This window comes from Anomaloglossus baeobatrachus, chromosome 2 (genome assembly GCF_048569485.1).
Source record: "Anomaloglossus baeobatrachus isolate aAnoBae1 chromosome 2, aAnoBae1.hap1, whole genome shotgun sequence".
In the NCBI taxonomy this organism is placed as follows: Eukaryota; Metazoa; Chordata; class Amphibia; order Anura; family Aromobatidae; genus Anomaloglossus; species Anomaloglossus baeobatrachus.
This window is the reverse complement of record NC_134354.1, coordinates 672,110,682-672,128,712: the sequence shown is the minus strand read 5'-3', so window position 1 is coordinate 672,128,712 and position 18,031 is coordinate 672,110,682. Positions and strand designations below refer to the sequence as shown.

The 18,031-nt window shown below is 44.1% G+C and overlaps 1 protein-coding gene across 1 annotated transcript in view; it reads right to left on the bottom strand.

Annotated features, from left to right (window-relative positions):
- The window catches only part of SLC4A8 (solute carrier family 4 member 8), a 324,851-nt gene that overhangs the window by 13,336 nt on the left and 293,484 nt on the right, over positions 1-18,031 (bottom strand). Inside the window, exons 21-23 of the mRNA XM_075337135.1 lie at positions 13,338-13,511; positions 10,914-11,051; positions 7,191-7,291 (exon numbers count right to left, since the gene is read on the bottom strand). Coding sequence (XP_075193250.1) covers positions 7,191-7,291; positions 10,914-11,051; positions 13,338-13,511 — 413 coding nt within the window. The remainder of the gene's footprint in view (positions 1-7,190; positions 7,292-10,913; positions 11,052-13,337; positions 13,512-18,031) is intronic.

Sequence of the window (18,031 nt, the reverse complement as noted above, 5' to 3'; positions counted from 1 at the left end):
AAAGCAGGTAAAAAGCATGAAAAACGCAGGAATTGTGATTTTGGTTGCGTTTTGCCATTTCTCATTGACTCCAATGTTAAGGAAACGCTGCAGAAATGGCAAAAACAACTGACATGCTGCTTCTTTTTCAGCATGGTTTTTGACCACAAATATGCAAATTAAACGCTGCTGAAAAAAAAGCAAAGTGCAGACAGGATTTCTGCTTTTACCATAGACTTTGCTGGAAAACAAAAACGCATGCCTTTTTGCCCAAAAACGCTGCTGCCAAAAACGCTGCAGAAACGCGGTAAAAAACGCAACGTGCGAACATAGCCTTAACCTAACCTCACAGTCAGAGCTGGCCCCGCCCCCTGCCTTACTGTCCAGCCCCGCCCTCTGCTGTCCACTACACACTTAATGGTTGTCAGTATTCTCCTCAAGCCCTGCTGCCTGCCCTCCCACTACACTCTCATTGGCTGTCAGTAATCTTCTGAAGCTCCGCCCTCTGCCACCCACTACACTCTCATTGGCTATCAGTAATCTGCCCCAATCCCGCCCTCTGCAAACTCATTGGGTATCAGTAATCTGCCCCAGCGCTGACTTCTCATCACTCCAGTATTGGTAATAACAGAGCAGAGATCCTGCGAAATGCAGCACAATCACAACACACATCCACAGGGTGATAAAGCTTAACATGTCCCTACATTACCCAGCATAGGAGTACTGTGAAGTGAAACGTGTGTGTGTGTGTGTGTGTGTGTGTGTGTGTGTGTGTGTGTGTGTGTGTATCTACAAATATACCTCAGAATATACTTCAGCTGCTGCGGAACCTCATAATACACACCTAAGCTGCTGCAGAACCTCATAGTTAATGTCTCAGCTGCTGAAAAACCTTATAATTCACACCTCAACAGCAGCAGAACCCCATAATACACACCTAAGCAGCTGCAAAACATCATAATTCATGCCTCGGCTGCTGCAGAACCTTGTAATACACACCATCTGCTGTAGAACCTCGTATTAGACACCTCATCTGCTGTAGAACCTCACAATACATCTTAGGCCTCCTTCACATGTACGCTTGAAAACGCATGTGCTGCATGGGTCCATTTTTACCATCCATGTTTAGTTGTGTGCTGTCTGTGTAACGTACCAGAATAAAACGCATTAGAGAAATTACTGATTTTTATATGTTAAAGATGTGCATAGATCGATAGATAGAGTAGGTTGACAGAGATGAGGAAACAGATGTAAGACTGTGCAAAACTGTGAAAGTTTATATTGTACTCTGTAGCAGATAGGCAACCAGTGCAATGACTGGCACAGGGTAGAGATCGGTGTAGGGGTTGAAGAGGAATATGAGCCTCGCTGCTTCATTCAGGATGGATTGGAGAGGGAAGAGTGAGATCGATTAATAGAGAGTTGCTATAGTCCAGACGAAAATGAATAAGAGTGACAGAAAATTGTTTGCAGCGTCAATGGTAAGAAAAACTGCTGCTGGCGAGTAGTGGAAGAACCACACACGGAAATGGAAATATTGGGTTCATGAAAGTTTGTGGATGACGGAAGCACGAGAAGTTCACTTTTTGACAGATTCAGTTTTAGATACAGTATTCAGACCCCTTTAAATTTTGCACTCTTTGTTTCATTGCAGCCATTTGGTAAATTCAAACAAGTTCATTTTTTTCTCATTAATGTACACTCTGCACCCCATCTTGACAGAAAAAAAACAGAAATGTAGAAAGTTTTGCAAATTTATTATACAAGAAAAACTGAAATATCACATGGTCATAAGTATTCAGATCCTTTGCTCACACACTCATATTTAAGTCACATGCTGTCCATTTCCTTGTGATCCTCCTTGAGATTGTTCTACTCCTTTATTGGAGTCCAGTTGTGTTTAATTAAACGGATTTGGAAAGGCACACACCTGTCTATATGAGACCTTACAGCTCACAGTGCATTTCAGACCAAATGAGAATCAGGAGACCAAAGGAACTGCCCAAGGAGCTCAGAGACAGAATTGTGGCAAGGCACAGATCTGGCCAAGGTTACAACCAAAAGAATTTCTGCATTTCTGGCCTCCATAATCCTTAAATGGAAGCAGTTTATGACCACCAGAACTTTTCCTAGACCTGGCCATCCAACCAAACTGAGCAATCGTGGGAGAGGAGCTTTGGTGAGAGAAGTAAAGAAGAACCACAACATCACTGTGGCTGAGCTCTAGAGATGCAGTAGGGAGATGGGAAAAAGTCAACTATCACTGCAGCCCTTCACCAGTTGGGCCTTTATGGCAGAGTGGCCTGACGAAAGCCTCTCCTCAGTGCAAGGCATATGAAAGCCTGCATAGAGTTTGCAAAAAAAAATAAAACCACATGAAGGACTCCCAGACTATGAGAAATAAGATTTTTCTGGTCTTATGAGACGAAGATAAAACTTTTTGGTGATAAGTCTAAGTGGTATGTGTGAAGAAAACCAAGTACTGCTCATCACCTGCCCAATACAATCCCAATAGTGAAACGACGACTGATTGCAATTGAAAAAAAGATGAATGTGGCCAACTACATAGATATCCTTTAAGAAAACCTCTTCCAGAATGCTCTGGACCTCAGACTTGGCCGAAGGTTCACCTTCCAACAAGACAATGACCCTAAGCCCATAGCTAAAATAACAAAGGAGTGGCTTCAGAACAACTCTGTGACCATTCTTGACTGGCCCAGGGAGAGCCCTGACATAACCCAATTGAACATCTCTGGAGAGACCTGAAAATGGCTGTCCACCAACGTTCATGATTCAACCTGACAGAACTGGAGAGAATTCACAAGTAAGAATGGCAGAGGATCCCCAAATCCAGGTGTTAAAAACTTGTTACATCATTCCCAAGAACACTCATGGCTGTAATAGCTCAAAAGGGTGATTCTACTCAGTACTGAGCAAAAAGTCTGAATACTTATGATCATGTGATATTTCAGTTTTTCTTGTTTAAACCCTTAGCGACCCATGACGTCATGGATCGTGTGAGGTTAATCCCCACCCCCTGCCGTGGGCAGACCGCAGCGATCCGCACACATATCAGCTGATTTCAACAGCTGAAATGTGTGGCTGCCAGTCAACAGAGGAATCGGGTTCCACCCGCAACTCTTAACACTCCTTACATCTTGCTGCCAAAATATGGCAGCGAGATGTATATAAGCGCAGCCATCATGATAACTCAGCCCCCCCCATCGGAAGTCAGGTGACATGATCACGTGACTTCCGGTGGTTGCCATGGTAGCACAGGGTCATGTGATGACACCTGTAGCTAACATGAGTCACTTTCTCTCCATGCCGGAATAGCGCCGGCATTGAAAGTAAAGCAGCAAATTTGCGGATATCAGCTCTGTAGCGGTGATCTGGAGCTATGGAAGAGCGATCAGACAACTAATCCATATAGTCCCCTAGGGAACCCAGTAAAATAAAATTAAATAAAAAAAAAAAAAAAAAGTTACATTTTTTAAAAAAAAATTAAAAAAAAAACCTTAAAAGTTCAAATCACCCCCCTTTCGCCCCATTGAAAATTGAAGGGTTAAAATAAAAATAAAACCCCACATATTTGGTATAGCCGCATTCAGAAATGCCCGATCTATCAAAATATGAAATCAATCAATCTGATCGGTAAACGACATAGCAGCAAAAAAATTCCAAAACGCCATAATTAAGTTTTTTGGTTGTCACAAATTTTGCACAAAATGTAATAAGAGGCGATCAGTGGTACAGTTAAAAACATCAGCTAGAGACGCAAAAAATAAGCCATCACTGAGCCATAGATATCAAAAAATGAGAACACTACGGGTTTCGGAAAATTGCGCCACTTTGTTTGGACAGACTTGTGAATTTTTTTTAACCCCTTAGATACAAGTAAACCTATACAACTCGTCCCGCAAAAAACAAGCCCTTATATGGCAAGATTGACGAAAAAGTTAAAAAAAGTTATGGCTCTCGGAAGAAAGAGGAAAAAAAAACAACGGAAAAACGCAAAACGCCCGGGAGCTTAAGGGGTTAATAAATTTGCAAAAATTTCTACATTTCTGCTTTTTTTCTGACAAGATGGGGTGCAGAGTGTACATTAATGAGAAAAAAAAAACTTTTTGGAATCTATCAAATGGCTCCAATGAAACAAAGAGTGAAAAATGTAAAGGGGTCTGAATACTTTCCGTACCCACTGTAGAGGGAGGACATGATGTTCGAGGCAGCAACGATGTGTATAATTGGGTGTCATCAGCATGGAGAGCTAACTGGAAACCAAATCTGTTCATGGTTTTTCCAATGAGTAAAGAGGAAGGGACTGAGGACTGAAGCCTGACTAACCCTGACAGTAAGGGGAAGAGAAGAGGAACTGGCAAAAGTTGCAGTGAAGGTCAGAGAGGTAGGCGGAAAACCAGGAGAGAGCGGTGTCAATGAGGCAGATAGAGTGGAGCATAGTGAGGAGAAGCTGGAGATCCATAGGGTGGAATACAGCAGAGAGATCCAGGAGGATCAGCAGGGAGTAGTGACCATTAGATTTAGCTGTTAGTAGATCATTAGAGACTTTAGTAAGAGCAGTTTTACTAAAGTGTAAGGAGTGGAACTGGATTGTAGAGGGTCAAGAAGAGAATTATCTGAGAGATAGTAGAATATATGATGAGACTGGACCAAGCATTCCACAAATTTAGAGATGAAGGTGTGTTTAAAGACAAATACCCAATTCTTGTGGAGTTTTTTGCGGATTACCCATGGATCATGTGCAAAATCCACAAGTGCAAAGAATTATCATCAACAAAAAGTACACTCAACTTCTGATGTTCCCCATGAAGACACTCTTGGTTCCCTGCCACTCTCTGTATCCTAGTACTGAACGATAGTGTGACGCCCTGGCAAAACCAGGTAGTCACAGATGACTGTACCCTCACCAAGGGTACAGGAATCACCTCCTCCTTGGAATTAACACCACATATCCCACTCACAGGAACACCAGCCACAAATCCAAGTCGCCCCCCCCATGACAACCAAGACACAACAGTGGGCGGGACCAGGCGGATGGGAACGCCCACCTAGGGGTCTTGAGGTGACACGGGGTTGGAACCAGTCAGTTTTTTCAGTTTCAGTTGGAGTTGGAGTTTTGGCTAGAGGAGAGTTCAGTGCAGTCTGGAGTGGAGTAGAGTCGGTGAGGAGCTAAAGTGCAGTGTGGTCAGGGTTGGAGCCCTTGGACCACGGGAGGACCGACTAAGTGGCAGATTGCTTTGTAGGGCCACAGGCGACGGAGACCCGGTCGCGGGAGACCTGAAGTGGACCGGGGCAGGGTTGTAGCCCACCGGAACAGACGACGGGAATCCGGTCCGGAGGCCGTGCACGGGCGGGGTACCTGGACCTAGGACAAGGCAAGCTTCAAGCCCCTTGTTAATTGACCAGCGGGACAAGGTACCAGGCCTTGTCCCCGAAGAGAGCAGCCCAGATAGAGCAGACCGGAAGCCCAACGCGAGGGACAGGGTGTCCGCCAAGCGTCAGCGTCTGCGGGCAACGGCTCCCTCTGCGTCCAAAGCTGCAGGGGAGCGGATTTCTACTGTTCCAAGCGGATTAATCCACACACCACAAGACACAAGTGCAGGAGGAAGGGCCCCTACATTGCTAACCCCGGTGTGGGACCAGCACACGCCTTCAGAGGCAACCGGCATACGGCCTTGGTTTACATTACAGACTCCTTGTGAATTATTCGTAATCGTACATACACCGATGTCACCCAGTCCAACCTGTCAACAACGCCCCAGCCTTGCTCCTTACTCCACAAACGGGCCCCGGGACTACACCCCCCCTACCCGTGGAGGGGATTCCACCTTGCTGCCCCGCTCCACCAGCCCCGGGCACCCACATACAAGGCAGCGGTGGTGCCACCATCCCATCACCGCAACCTACGGGTGGCGTCACAGACAATTTTCCCTGTAAATACCTCCCTTTTTCACTGTGTGCGAAGATGGGCGGTTGCACGAGCCCCGGGTCCGGTCACCACTCGAGCCCAGGACACGATCCCGGATCCGAGCGCCCCTCGAGCAGCCCTGGTTGCGGCAGCGGAGGCGGCACCCGTCCGCGACCATAACTTGTATAAACACGTGGCTGCATTATTGTTGGAGACCATCATACAGAGACCACTCTGCTGCAGTATTATCGGAGCACCATAAAGTGAATATACTGAATTGTTTCACTCACCAATTTAACTCACCTGTGGATAATAGACAATCTGTGAAGTTTGGGTCATATTAGATGCTGTGTAAGTGTACCCGCGCTGCGAAATGTTTTGGGCTCTCTGCACTGAAAGCTCCCAATCTCTCCTCTCTGCTCTTAAAGAGTTTCTGTCACCAGCTTTTTGCTACCAACTGAGAGAAGCATGATGTAGGGCAAGAGATACTGATTCAAGTCATCGATCACATACTAGGCTCCTTTCTGCAGTTTTGATAAAAGTTTTATCTGTTGTAGAGAACCCCACCACTGATTGGAAACTATCTTTGTACACTGTGCATAGGCAGAAAACAGCCAATCAGTGGTGAAGGCTGGGTAATACAGAGCTCATGAGTATGAAGGACTACCTGGCACATGGTTTACTATTATTCTAGTGATAAACTCCTGCTGATCAAAGTGATTTTATTTAAACTACAACAAGCAGCCCAGTAAGTGACACACTGCTGGAATCAGGGTCTCTGTCTCTACATTGTGCTGCTCTTAGATTAGGAGGCAAAAAAAACGTGACAGATTCCCTTTACGTGGCAGCTCTATCATCTATCGGGGAACAGCTATAGCAGAAAGGGAAGGGTTAGGGAGCATTCATAGCACAAACTGTAGGACATCTCAAGGTAATGGAAGCACACAACAGACACTTTGCATCTTGGTACAAAGCAGATTACAACCTATTTTTTCTTGTGTCATATGACCACTGTGGTAGGTTTTAACAGCTTTACATCATCGTGGTCAAAAATGCTGCAGATTCCCTTTAAGGGAACAATAAATATGAAAGTCTGTTACCTACAGTATTAAATAAAATGACAAAAATAATGATCAGGTTAGATAAAGGCCACGACTTAAGCTGCTGGGATGAATAAAGAAAAGGCAGTTGGTGATTTTTATTTCGATTTTTCTAAAAAAAGAAACAAAATGCATGATATATAATGCTGATATAAGATGTGGGGCAGTGGTGGGTGGCTTACCTTGAATTATTGTTTCTTCCAGGGCTGCCCAATAATTTTCTCGTTTCTAAGGGAAGCTGTACTCCTTTGTCATCCGAACCCTGCAACATCTTCTCTGCTTCCTATAAAAATGTTACCAATAATCACTGATGTGTATTATTTATGGTCTAGATTTTGGAATACAGGTATAGGACTAGTTGAGAAAGTAAATGGACTGTAAGCACAGAATGACTGTTCAAACCAAGTACAGGCGCTCAATGCACCCTTGGTGTGGCCAAACATTTAAGTGCACCTTCCCACCTATATCCAATCTTCTCGGCCACAAGCTGTCAATCAAAGAAAAGGAGTATTGAGGGAGGGCTTAGAGATAGAGGGGAAAAAAAGTAGGTGGGAAGGTGCACTTATATGTCTGACCATGCTAAGGGTGCACCCAGCATACTTGAACAGTCATTCTGTGCTGAGAGATTCATTAAGAAAGACTTGAATGTGAAAAAGTCTTACAATTAAGGCAATGCTATTATGCCTATTCTGTCCAAAGGTGTTGTACATCGCCCCCTCTAGATTCCTATTTCTGATCTGCAGATGTTTTAGGACAGGGAAGGAATGACTCCTGGAAGAAGCATCGCTAATATGAAACGTGCGTTGGGTGTGTGGAACGCCATTACATCTCTTTTTCTGACTCCCTTATAGGTATATTGTGGGTTACTATAGGACCTTTTTAGTACAGTTATATGTTCATAATGTGATTTCCACTTACCAACTTTTTACACACTTGTGTGTTTACTTTGTCACTTTACTTGATACGCTTTTTAATGTACTAATTGTATATATGAATACATGATTATTATTGGCTGGTCCGGCTGTAATTATTAATTACACTTTAAGGGGAGCTGTCTAGCTAGGTGTTCCCAATATAATATCTACCCATTGAGGGGTTCTGTTTTTTGGAGACATTCTTTTGTATGGTTTGTTTTTTAACATTTTCATCTATTTAATAAAGACTTAATTCTTATATGCGGTTGCATATGTTGTTGGTGTCTTCTGCTAAGTGGTTTAGTTTCCCACCTTTTTGATTGTGTTATTGGTGTTATAAGGGTAGGAATAGTGCAAAAACTGCAAGTCAGAACTAATGTCGGAATCTAGAGGGAGCGGTGTACAATGATTAGAAGGAAATTCATACAACTGCGTAGACAGAACAATGTTATAGCATTGGGCTACAATCGTAATAAGTAACACAAGTACTCGGATCTTTTCAGCTTGTGTTATGCTGTAGCGACATCTGCTGGTAGCAATGGGTAGTACCTACTTATAAAAATTTGGGGTGAGTGGAATTCATGACAAGAGTAATTTTTGAAGTCATTTTGCAGGAGGACGGCTTGCAGTTATTCGCAAAATAAACTATCAAAATGTCCCACAAAGTTTGATAGATCTGAGGTCTAAAGGGGAGAACTTTTCTCCTTGGGGAGACTGACAAACCAATCTGGCTGTCAGTGGTGAGGAGTCTTATAGTTTTGCAATGCTCCTTTGGGATATATTCAAATTGTCTATATCCCCAAAGGAGCATTGCAGCTATAAGACTCCTCACCACTGACCTCCAGATTGGTTTGTTAGTCTCCGCAAAGAGAAAAGTTCTCCCCTTAGACCCCACTTTAATTTCTCATAAAGCCAGATCAGATCTCATACTTTGCACTGATGAGGGACAATCATCCCAAAACACCGTGTCTGCAAATTGAGGTTCTGATCCGGCTTAGGCTGCTTTCACACATCCGGCTTGAGCAGTGCGGCTCAATCCGGCTGTGCAAGCTATGCAATGGATGCGGTGAAAACACCGCATCCTTTGCATTAGTTTTCCCATGCGGCCCGTCCGGTTTTTGCCGCTGCGGCATGCTACTGAGCGTGTGCAGTGGCAAAAACCGCATGCGGCATCCGGATGCGGTTTTTGCCGCATCGCGCCGCATCCGGCCGCCATAGGCATGCATTGAAAAATGCGCCGCATCGGCCGGGTGCGGCGCTATGCGTTTTTTTTTGCCGCACGAAAAAACGTGCCAGGCAACGTTCCATCCGGCCGCCGCATCGGCTAAATGTGCCGCATGCGGCAAAAACCGGATGGAACGCAAGGCCATGCGGCACAATGCGGCACTAATTAAAGTCTATGCAGGAAAAACGCAACCGGCAGCAAAAAAAAACGGTTGCGATTTTCCTGCAAAGTGCCGGATTGTGCCGCATTGCAGAAACCGGAGGTGTGAAAGTAGCCATATATGCTAGGTCACATGAAAAGTCTCGTTAAAGAGTCACTTTTGACTTTTAGGATTGTTACTTCCAATAGGTGGCGCTAGAGTTCGTCTCCTTCCTCCCTGAAGAGACAATTTGATGGATCTGACCCATATATAACACTTTCTCCTAGAACTGAAAACTCTATTTTCTTTGCACAACCCTTTACTAGAGTAAAATTACATATTTTTTTTTTTATTAAAATCGCAATTCATGTGGCTTACACCTTATCTTATTTGCATTTCTACCTGCACCAAAATGACATCCACTTTTTAAAAGGGTAAAAAAAAAAAGTCAAAAATTCTTGTGCAAAAACACCATGCAGCAAAATTTGAGGGTTTCTTTTATGCAAAAAGAGGACTTCAGCCTTTTATCTGGGACCCTCGATCATTGCAAAATAGGCAACGTTATCAGTGTTGGAAATCTATAGCCAATGGGGAAATTATACAGGGTTTTGGGCCTGTTTTTGTTTTTTGCACCAAAATTCTGAAACATTGTGCAACACATACATTTGTAAGAAAAATGGTAAAACCTCTCTAAACATGAATCTGATGATAAATTCTCCCCAGACTAATGTTAATTTAGATCACGCGCGTCTTGCATCGTCGTAGTGAATGAGTAATGGGAGCTGACTACTGGATTTAAGACTTGTAAACCATCCATATAAATTCTTGGAAAGTGAAATTGTGTAAGTCTTTGGGCAATTAAATGACAACCTCCGTTTTCCCTTACTGTGCAGTTAAGCTTATATTCTGTCCAGGGACGAGGGCCAGTGACAGCTGCAACTTTCATCACCTGTGTCATTACAAAATTAGCATTATCGGGGTGATACACCACTGAACAACCCCATATTAATGGCCCCAGGGTGCGCCATACATTACAAAAACAAAATCTATATTTACCTCCCGTACCAGTGCAACCTTTACACTCTTAGCCCTGTGTTCCTCTCTGGTCTCCTGATACATGACCACCGCAGCCAGTTAGTGGCCACTGATCGGCTGCAGCCTTCTCAATTCAGTTAGAGTGGAAGACCAGGGCCAAGAGCTGATACGCGTCACAGGTCAGGGAGGTAAGAATAGATTATACAGCCATGTGTGGTCATTAATAAGGTGTTGTCACATAGTGGCAAGCATCTTCACTTGGTCAGTCATATAATTTTATAAGATCAAGAATAAAAGAAATGTGTCCATAACAAAATCACACCATACATGTGCAAAGCTAATAATGTAAGCCAGAGGCTGTAATCCAGATGCCTTCATTTCAGGTCATGGCAACTTCCACATATAAAGTGCAAGAAGTCCAGGTTTCATAGTGTTTAAGGTTGAAGGTAGACTTAAGTCCATCAAGTTCAACCCATGACCTAAACTAACATGTTGGCCAAGGTTCCTTGGTTGAAGGAGCTTTGTAGTCTTTTATGCATAGTACGGTGATATACAGCTGCACGTATTCCGTATTACAAGCCTCATCCCTTACCTCCAGCTCCTTGGCTTTGTTTTTCGCATCTTCCAGCTTCTTCTTCTTACTCTCCGGCATCAGGTCGTCCAGCCAGCTAAGCTCCCGGTTAGTAAAACAGAAATCCATCACTTTGCGGACAAACACCAGAGCTAGGACCTGTCACAGGCAAACAGTCACCAGCATTACCATCCGTAGGAGTGTACAGCAGGAGTTATAGACATTTCCTAGGCACAGAGGGTGTTGCACGTACATTGCACAACATGTCATTATCACTACATGTTACACAACTCCACCACACTTCGCACCTAATAATCATCTAATCATACGTGACACTTTGTTTTCAACTTGAGTTTTATGGGAAACGTTTAGATAATTATCTCTGTTCACGTTTCTATACTCGGACAGCAAACACTCACACTAAACAATGTCCCCCTACAGATGTGTCACCTATGTGAACAGGCCTACTGGACAGAAATTGTCCTCTGTACTATACGCTGCCCAATACATACTCCAAATATGTTCACAGGCAGAGCAACACCTGAAGGATGCCAAGTAAATGTGATCTGTCAGGATCTTGGTACCATCCAACATTTCCGTACTGGCTCCTGATAAAGACTCGTCATGACTGTGTGAACATAGCCTTACCACTCCAGACTGCAAAATGTCTGCATCTCGACTTATAAGTGAAGCTCCCCTGTAGTCTGCACATGGATGACAATGAGCTGGAGCAAATCAATGCAAAATTAACTGAATATGCACATATGCACATAAAATATACGCATGCCGCTATGGGAGTCCATATAGAGGAGACTGACAACTTATTTATGACGTCTCTGCTCGTGGGAACAAAAACAAAGAGCATATCTGGTGACACCTCTATTATTTAATAGGATTCTCCCTAAGAGAAAATGCTAGGGAAAACTGCATGCCTGAGCCCTGGCCTGGCAACAGATGCTGCAGATAAGGGCAATTTGTGAGCAGTTGATGTGCCACCAGCACTTGTAGCCTTAGTATTTCTCAGGGTAATAAGGACACTGGGGAGAGTGCTGCTTAGTCACTGGGGGAGCCTATGGGTGGGCAGGAGATATGTCAAACAAAGACTCTGCAGAGCTAAAAAATGAGGAAGGTTTGAGAAGTAGATCGGGTCTTGGGGATTTCATTTGTACAGATTAAGGTTGTTAATCCCTTTCCTTTTAGGACCCTGTGGATATCCTAATTTTTTTCCCCTTGGTGTTTGCTGGTGATAGAATTAAATTCCTATACAGGCCTATGCAATCAGCTTGCATTCATATGAAGAAACATTGTTTGTTGCTGTTCCTCTCCCTGAGTCTTCTTGGAGATAAATTATTTGTTCACTTCCCCATTTGTGCTCAGTGTATTCTTTAGAGCTTAATGGGCTTGACTAAGCACTCATCCTATTTATTCCTTACCTAGGGCCCAGTTTAGTGACAGCCACGGCTAAGTATTCTGCTTGGAGCATAGGTGCAGATCCTATCTAGGGTGGTCAGGGGAGCTAGAGGCCAGCAGAAGGTTTGGTCAGGGGTCACCATCTGCCCCTTCCCTAGACACAGGGCTTCCCTTCCCTGTCGCTGTACACGTGGTATTTCCCCATACCTAGCGTGACAATAACATGGGAAATTACGTAAAAAATCTGCCCATAGCACCCAATCTGATTCCCACTTTTATTGTATTGGCACAATACTCTTTATTCACAATGTACAAACCAAGCCTTTACCTGAAAATTAGAGATGAGTGAACCCATGGAAGTTCGGGAGCTTCAGGTTCAGCCAGACTTTAGATAAAGTTCAGTAATGGACCCAAACTTTACCTGAACCCCAAGGGAAGTCACTGATTGGGCAGTTCATCTCTTCGCCCACATACAGCCAGCCATAAACAGATCACTTCTGGGGAAGGGAGGGTGAGGTTTTTCATATATTTTTTTTTCGTACACACTACATCCGATCACGCTGTGGTTACCCCCAGTGCAAGCTGTTCAAATCCTGCAAGCGGCTTGCACTAAGCGGAGCACCGTGCGTTCCCAAGCACAGCGCTGCTCGCACGAGTGATTACCTTACATAAAGCATCTGAACTCTGATTATTATTGTAAGGTCTGTGTTTTGTATGAATACCAAACTTTAAATTTCAGGTTTGATCATCTTCACTCATAATTTAAAAAACAACCCTGATTATTATTATATATTAGCAGAGTACATTTGTGAATGAGGGCAATGTAACATTTGCATGTAGCTGAACAGTGGTCCCAAGAGTCATGTCAGACTTGGCCCCTCAGTCTGACACTCGAAGACTATAGAGTCAGAGGCTCCAAGCTAATGAACTGTTGCCTTTTCTGTGCCAGTGTTTTTGAGCCCTAAAATTAACTTTAAAAAATGCATGTAAGCAGAATAGTTCACAGTCTTTCAAAAATATCAACACATATTTTACCATCATAGGAAACACAATTGCAGCTGGAGAAGCCTTAATAACCCAGAGCAGGACCAGACAAGTGAGCTGGATTATAGTGAACAGATGGACTTTGCGTAGAGGAACGTGCCGCAGGTAGATGAAGTCCGGTTGGTGTTTGGCCGGCATTGCAAACAGAAGGAGACGGTCGAAGAACTGCAAATAAAGAATAGAAAAATCAAATGCGATCCCAAGAAACAATGAGCTGATACGGACTTTACAATTATGCCTTAATAATATGGCAATTGTATGTCAACCTCAGTAAGAGAAAGACATTTCCCTTGGAATCAGCAGATGTTCTATTTTAGCTTGTTTTAGCTTTGATCAGTAGAATTGCATGTTTTCAAAATGCTTCTATTGTTACAAATCATCTTTTCTACTAGTTTTCTAGTCAGTTTTTGGTGTTTTTTGTCTGCTATCTTGCTTTACTGCAAGTTGAGGGCGCAGCCCTCCCTATATTGAGGCTGAACAACTAACTGCTTCCCACTTTGCTGTGTATTTAATCTGGGACCCAGCTGACCACTTGTTACCATCCACATTGGAATTTTGATAGACACAAGTCAGGTATATATAATGGTTTTAACTTTAGGGACCGTCCCAGATGGGTACACCGTGACGAGGTGAGACAGCTTCTTACCTTTTTGAAAAAATGTATACACTAAGTACCCTGTTATTAAGCACTTGCATTTTATTCATTATTATTCAGGGTATTTGTCATACAATTTTTCTCCTTGGTTTTTTCTTGTCTAAAGGCTGCCATTTACATGCTTGGAACGTGCATGTTTACTGTTTTGTTTGTTACAGCTCAGTTTTGTGGTGTTTTTTAGTGTATAGTGTGATTGGCAGTGTATATAGGATGGCACCCTCCCATTCAAGTCAATGGGTGCTTGCAAAAACATCGAACTGCACTATTGACATCCAATTTACGCAGACACAGACAATGGAGAAGATGGAGAAATTAAGTTCTCCATCTTCTTACAACATGTGCCCTGAATGACGCTTAGCTCAAACTCTGATCAGTGTCCCTTGCATAATCAGCCATATTCTTTCGCATGAAAGAGTCTATGGCCGTCTGATCTCGGCCTTAGGCTATGTGCCCACGGGAGCCTGTTTGTGCGGATTTTGCCGCGGAAAACCTGCAGGTTTTTCTGGATTTTCCAGATAAATCCGCAGGTTTTAGCATGTACAGGCACTCCCCATGTTATCCTATGGGACTTGGGGAGTGCTGTGTTCATGCTGCGGAAAGTGCGGCTGCAGAACATGCTGCAGATGTAGGCATCCGCATGTATAATTGCATGTTAATTATTCATGCGGAATTACCTGCGGATGTCCCGGACCTCCGCTATGGAGATGAGAGGCAGAGACGTCCGCAGGTAAGCCGCGTGAATGTCCGCATGTTTTCCGCAGCTATTCCGCTGTAATCTAGCAGCTAAAAATAGCTGTGGACGCCGGCGTGCAGCTGCGGGAAACATGTGATTGTACCTGCGGATACATCCGCAGGTACGAGCGCCCGTGGGCACATAGCCTTAGGCGGGCTTTGCACATTGCGACATCGCAAGCCGATGCTGCGATGTCGCACGCGATAGTCCCCGCCCCTATCGCAGGTACGATATCGTGTGATAGCTGGCGTAGCGAAAATTATCGCTACGCCAGCTTCACATGCACTCACCTGCCCTGCGACCGTCGCTCTGGCCGGCGACCTGCCTCCTTCCTAAGGGGGCGGGTCGTGCGGCGTCATAGCGACGTCACACGGCAGGCGGCCAATAGCGGCGGAGGGGCGGAGATGAGCAGGATGTAAACATCCCGCCCACCTCCTTCCTTCCGCATTGTGGCCGGCGGCAGGTAAGGAGATGTTCCTCGCTCCTGCGGCTTCATACACAGCGATGTGTGCTGCCGCAGGAACGAGGGACAACATCGTACCTGTCGCGGCACCGGCATTATGGAAATGTCGGTGAATGCAACGATGATACGATAACGATGTTTTTGCGCTCGTTCATCGTATCATCTAGCATTTACACAGTACGATGTCGAAAGTGACGCCGGATGTGCTTCACTTTCGATTTGACCCCACCGACATCGCAAGTGCGATGTCGCAACGTGCAAAGCCGCCCTTAGGCTGTATATTTACTAAGGATTGTATACATGGATTTCTAAACTGAATTTTGCATGTAAAATTTGTTCTTATTTTCAGGACTTATTTAAATATCTCATTGAACACAAAAACATTTTTACATTTTTCCGAATTTTGACAAGACTGAGTTTCATAGAATATTTTTATATCCCATAAAATGAAAGTAAGGTTAATAATATAACATTCACTACAATATCTTCAGCTTCACTTAAATTACTTGATGCAAAAAGGAGTACACCTCACAAGAAAAACTACTACATCTAGTATTTTGTATGAATCCCTTTCACAATGTTCTTCAGAAATACAACAGGTGTGTGTTTTTTGGATCATTGTGCTGTCTACCAAGGATAACTGGTAATGGTAGCATCTTCTCTTTCAATACCATCAATAAAATGTGGCTCCATGACACCAGCAGCACGAGTGGTGCCCAAAGTGAAACATGGTGGGGGCAGAATCCATATGTGGGGCTGTAAGAGTGCTGCCTCGTGCATAAATACACACACTTACACATCTTGGCTGCTATCTATCTATGGGGTTATTAATGGTTGTCTGAGGAGTGTTCTCCCATTCTGAATGCACTGCTCGCAGCTTCCTTTGCTGACAGACATTCTATTAGACAATGCCTTACGCTTGGTCTAATAGTTGTAGTAAAATGACAGCTATAGGTGCAACTATAAGGCCCCTGGCTACCACAGTAGCCGACTGGCACTCCCAACTCTCCTCCTTCTGTCTGCCTTCATATAGATGCTGCTATTGACTGCAGCATCTAAGGGGTACTTCACACACAGCGAGATCGCTACTGAGATCGCTGCTGAGTCACGTTTTTTGTGACCTCATTAGCGATCTCGCTGTGTGTGACACTGAGCAGCGATCTGGCCCCTGCTGTGAGATCGCTGCTCGTTACACACAGTGCTGGTTCGTTTTTTTATTGTTGCTCTCCCGCTGATAAGCACACATCGCTGTGTGTGACAGCGAGAGAGCAACAATCCTGAATGTGCAGGGAGCAGGAGCCGGCGTCTGACAGCCTGCGGTAAGCTGTAACCAAGGTAAACATCGGGTAACCAAGGTGGTTACCCGATATTTACCTTCGTTACCAGCCTCCGCAGCTCTCACGCTGCCAGTGCCGGCTCCTGCTCCCTGCACACGCTAAGTTAAGCGGTGTGAGCTGGTAACTAAGGTAAACATCGGGTAACCATACCCGATGTTTACCTTAGTTACCAGTGTCCGCAGCTTCCAGACGCCGGCTCCGTGCAAGCGCAGCGTCGCTTGCACGTCGCTGCTGGCTGGGGGCTGGTCACTGGTCGCTGGTGAGATCTGCCTGTTTGACAGCTCACCAGCGACCATGTAGCGATGCAGCAACGATCCTGACCAGGTCAGATCGCTGGTCGGATCGCTGCTGCATCGCTAAAGTTTGAAGGTACCCTTAGTAATACAGCCCAGATCTCAACACTGATCTCATAGTTATACTGATAACAAGTGCAAAATCAGCCTGACAAAAATGTAGGTCACAGAGCAGGCTGCAAGTACAGGTTTTCAAGGCTCGAGAACCAAAGAAATGTAATGTCACCCGAAATTATGGATATGTTATAGTCATTGATGTGTCTAGATCTGTAAAAATATGCTTGGAAACATGTTTGTCATGCTATTCTACTAGAAGGTGTTATGTTCCCTACATAGCATATGCAAGAAGGTGCTCTGGTCAGATGAGACCAAAGTAGAGATGTTTGTGTGAAATGCAAAACATTTTGTGTGGCAGAAAACTAACATTGCATATCAACCTGAAAACACCATCCACACAATCAAACATGGTGGTGGTAGTATTATGCTGTGGGGATGATTTTCCTCAGCAGGTACAGGGAAGATGGACAGTGTTGATGAGAAGATCGATAGAGCTATATACTGGGAAATCCAGGAGGAAAACCTGTTAGAGGCTGCAATAAACTCGAGACTGGGACGTAGGTTCACCTTCTAGCAAGACAATAACCCTAAATATACTGCCAAAGCTACAATGGATGGTTTAGACCAAAGCATATTCATGTGTTTGAATGGTCAAGACCTAAACCCCATTGAGAATCTGTGGTAAGACTTGAAAATTACTGTTCACTGATGCTCTCAATTCAATCTCATTGAGCTAAATCTATTTTGCAGTGAAGAATGGGCAAAAATTGTAATCCTCTAGATGTGCAATGCTGGTAGAGACATCCCCCAAAAGATTCTCTTCCTGAGATCTTGTCTGATTTCTTTGACTTTCGCATGATGCTACACAGAGAAACAGTGTGTTTCAGGTGTGCATTAAAATACATCCACAGGTGTGTCTCTAACTCAGATGTTGCCGATAAACCTATCAGAAGCCTCCAAAGTCATGACATCATCATATAGGCTGTCCCATATTGTTTAAAGACATAGTACTTTTAGTGCATGTAAACTTTTGACTTTGCAGAAAGTAATAAAAATGCCTTAAAACATTTTCTCGCTCTCATTATTTTGGCATTTCACAAATATAAAGGATGTTGGTAATACTAATTGACCTAAAACAGGAAAGAAA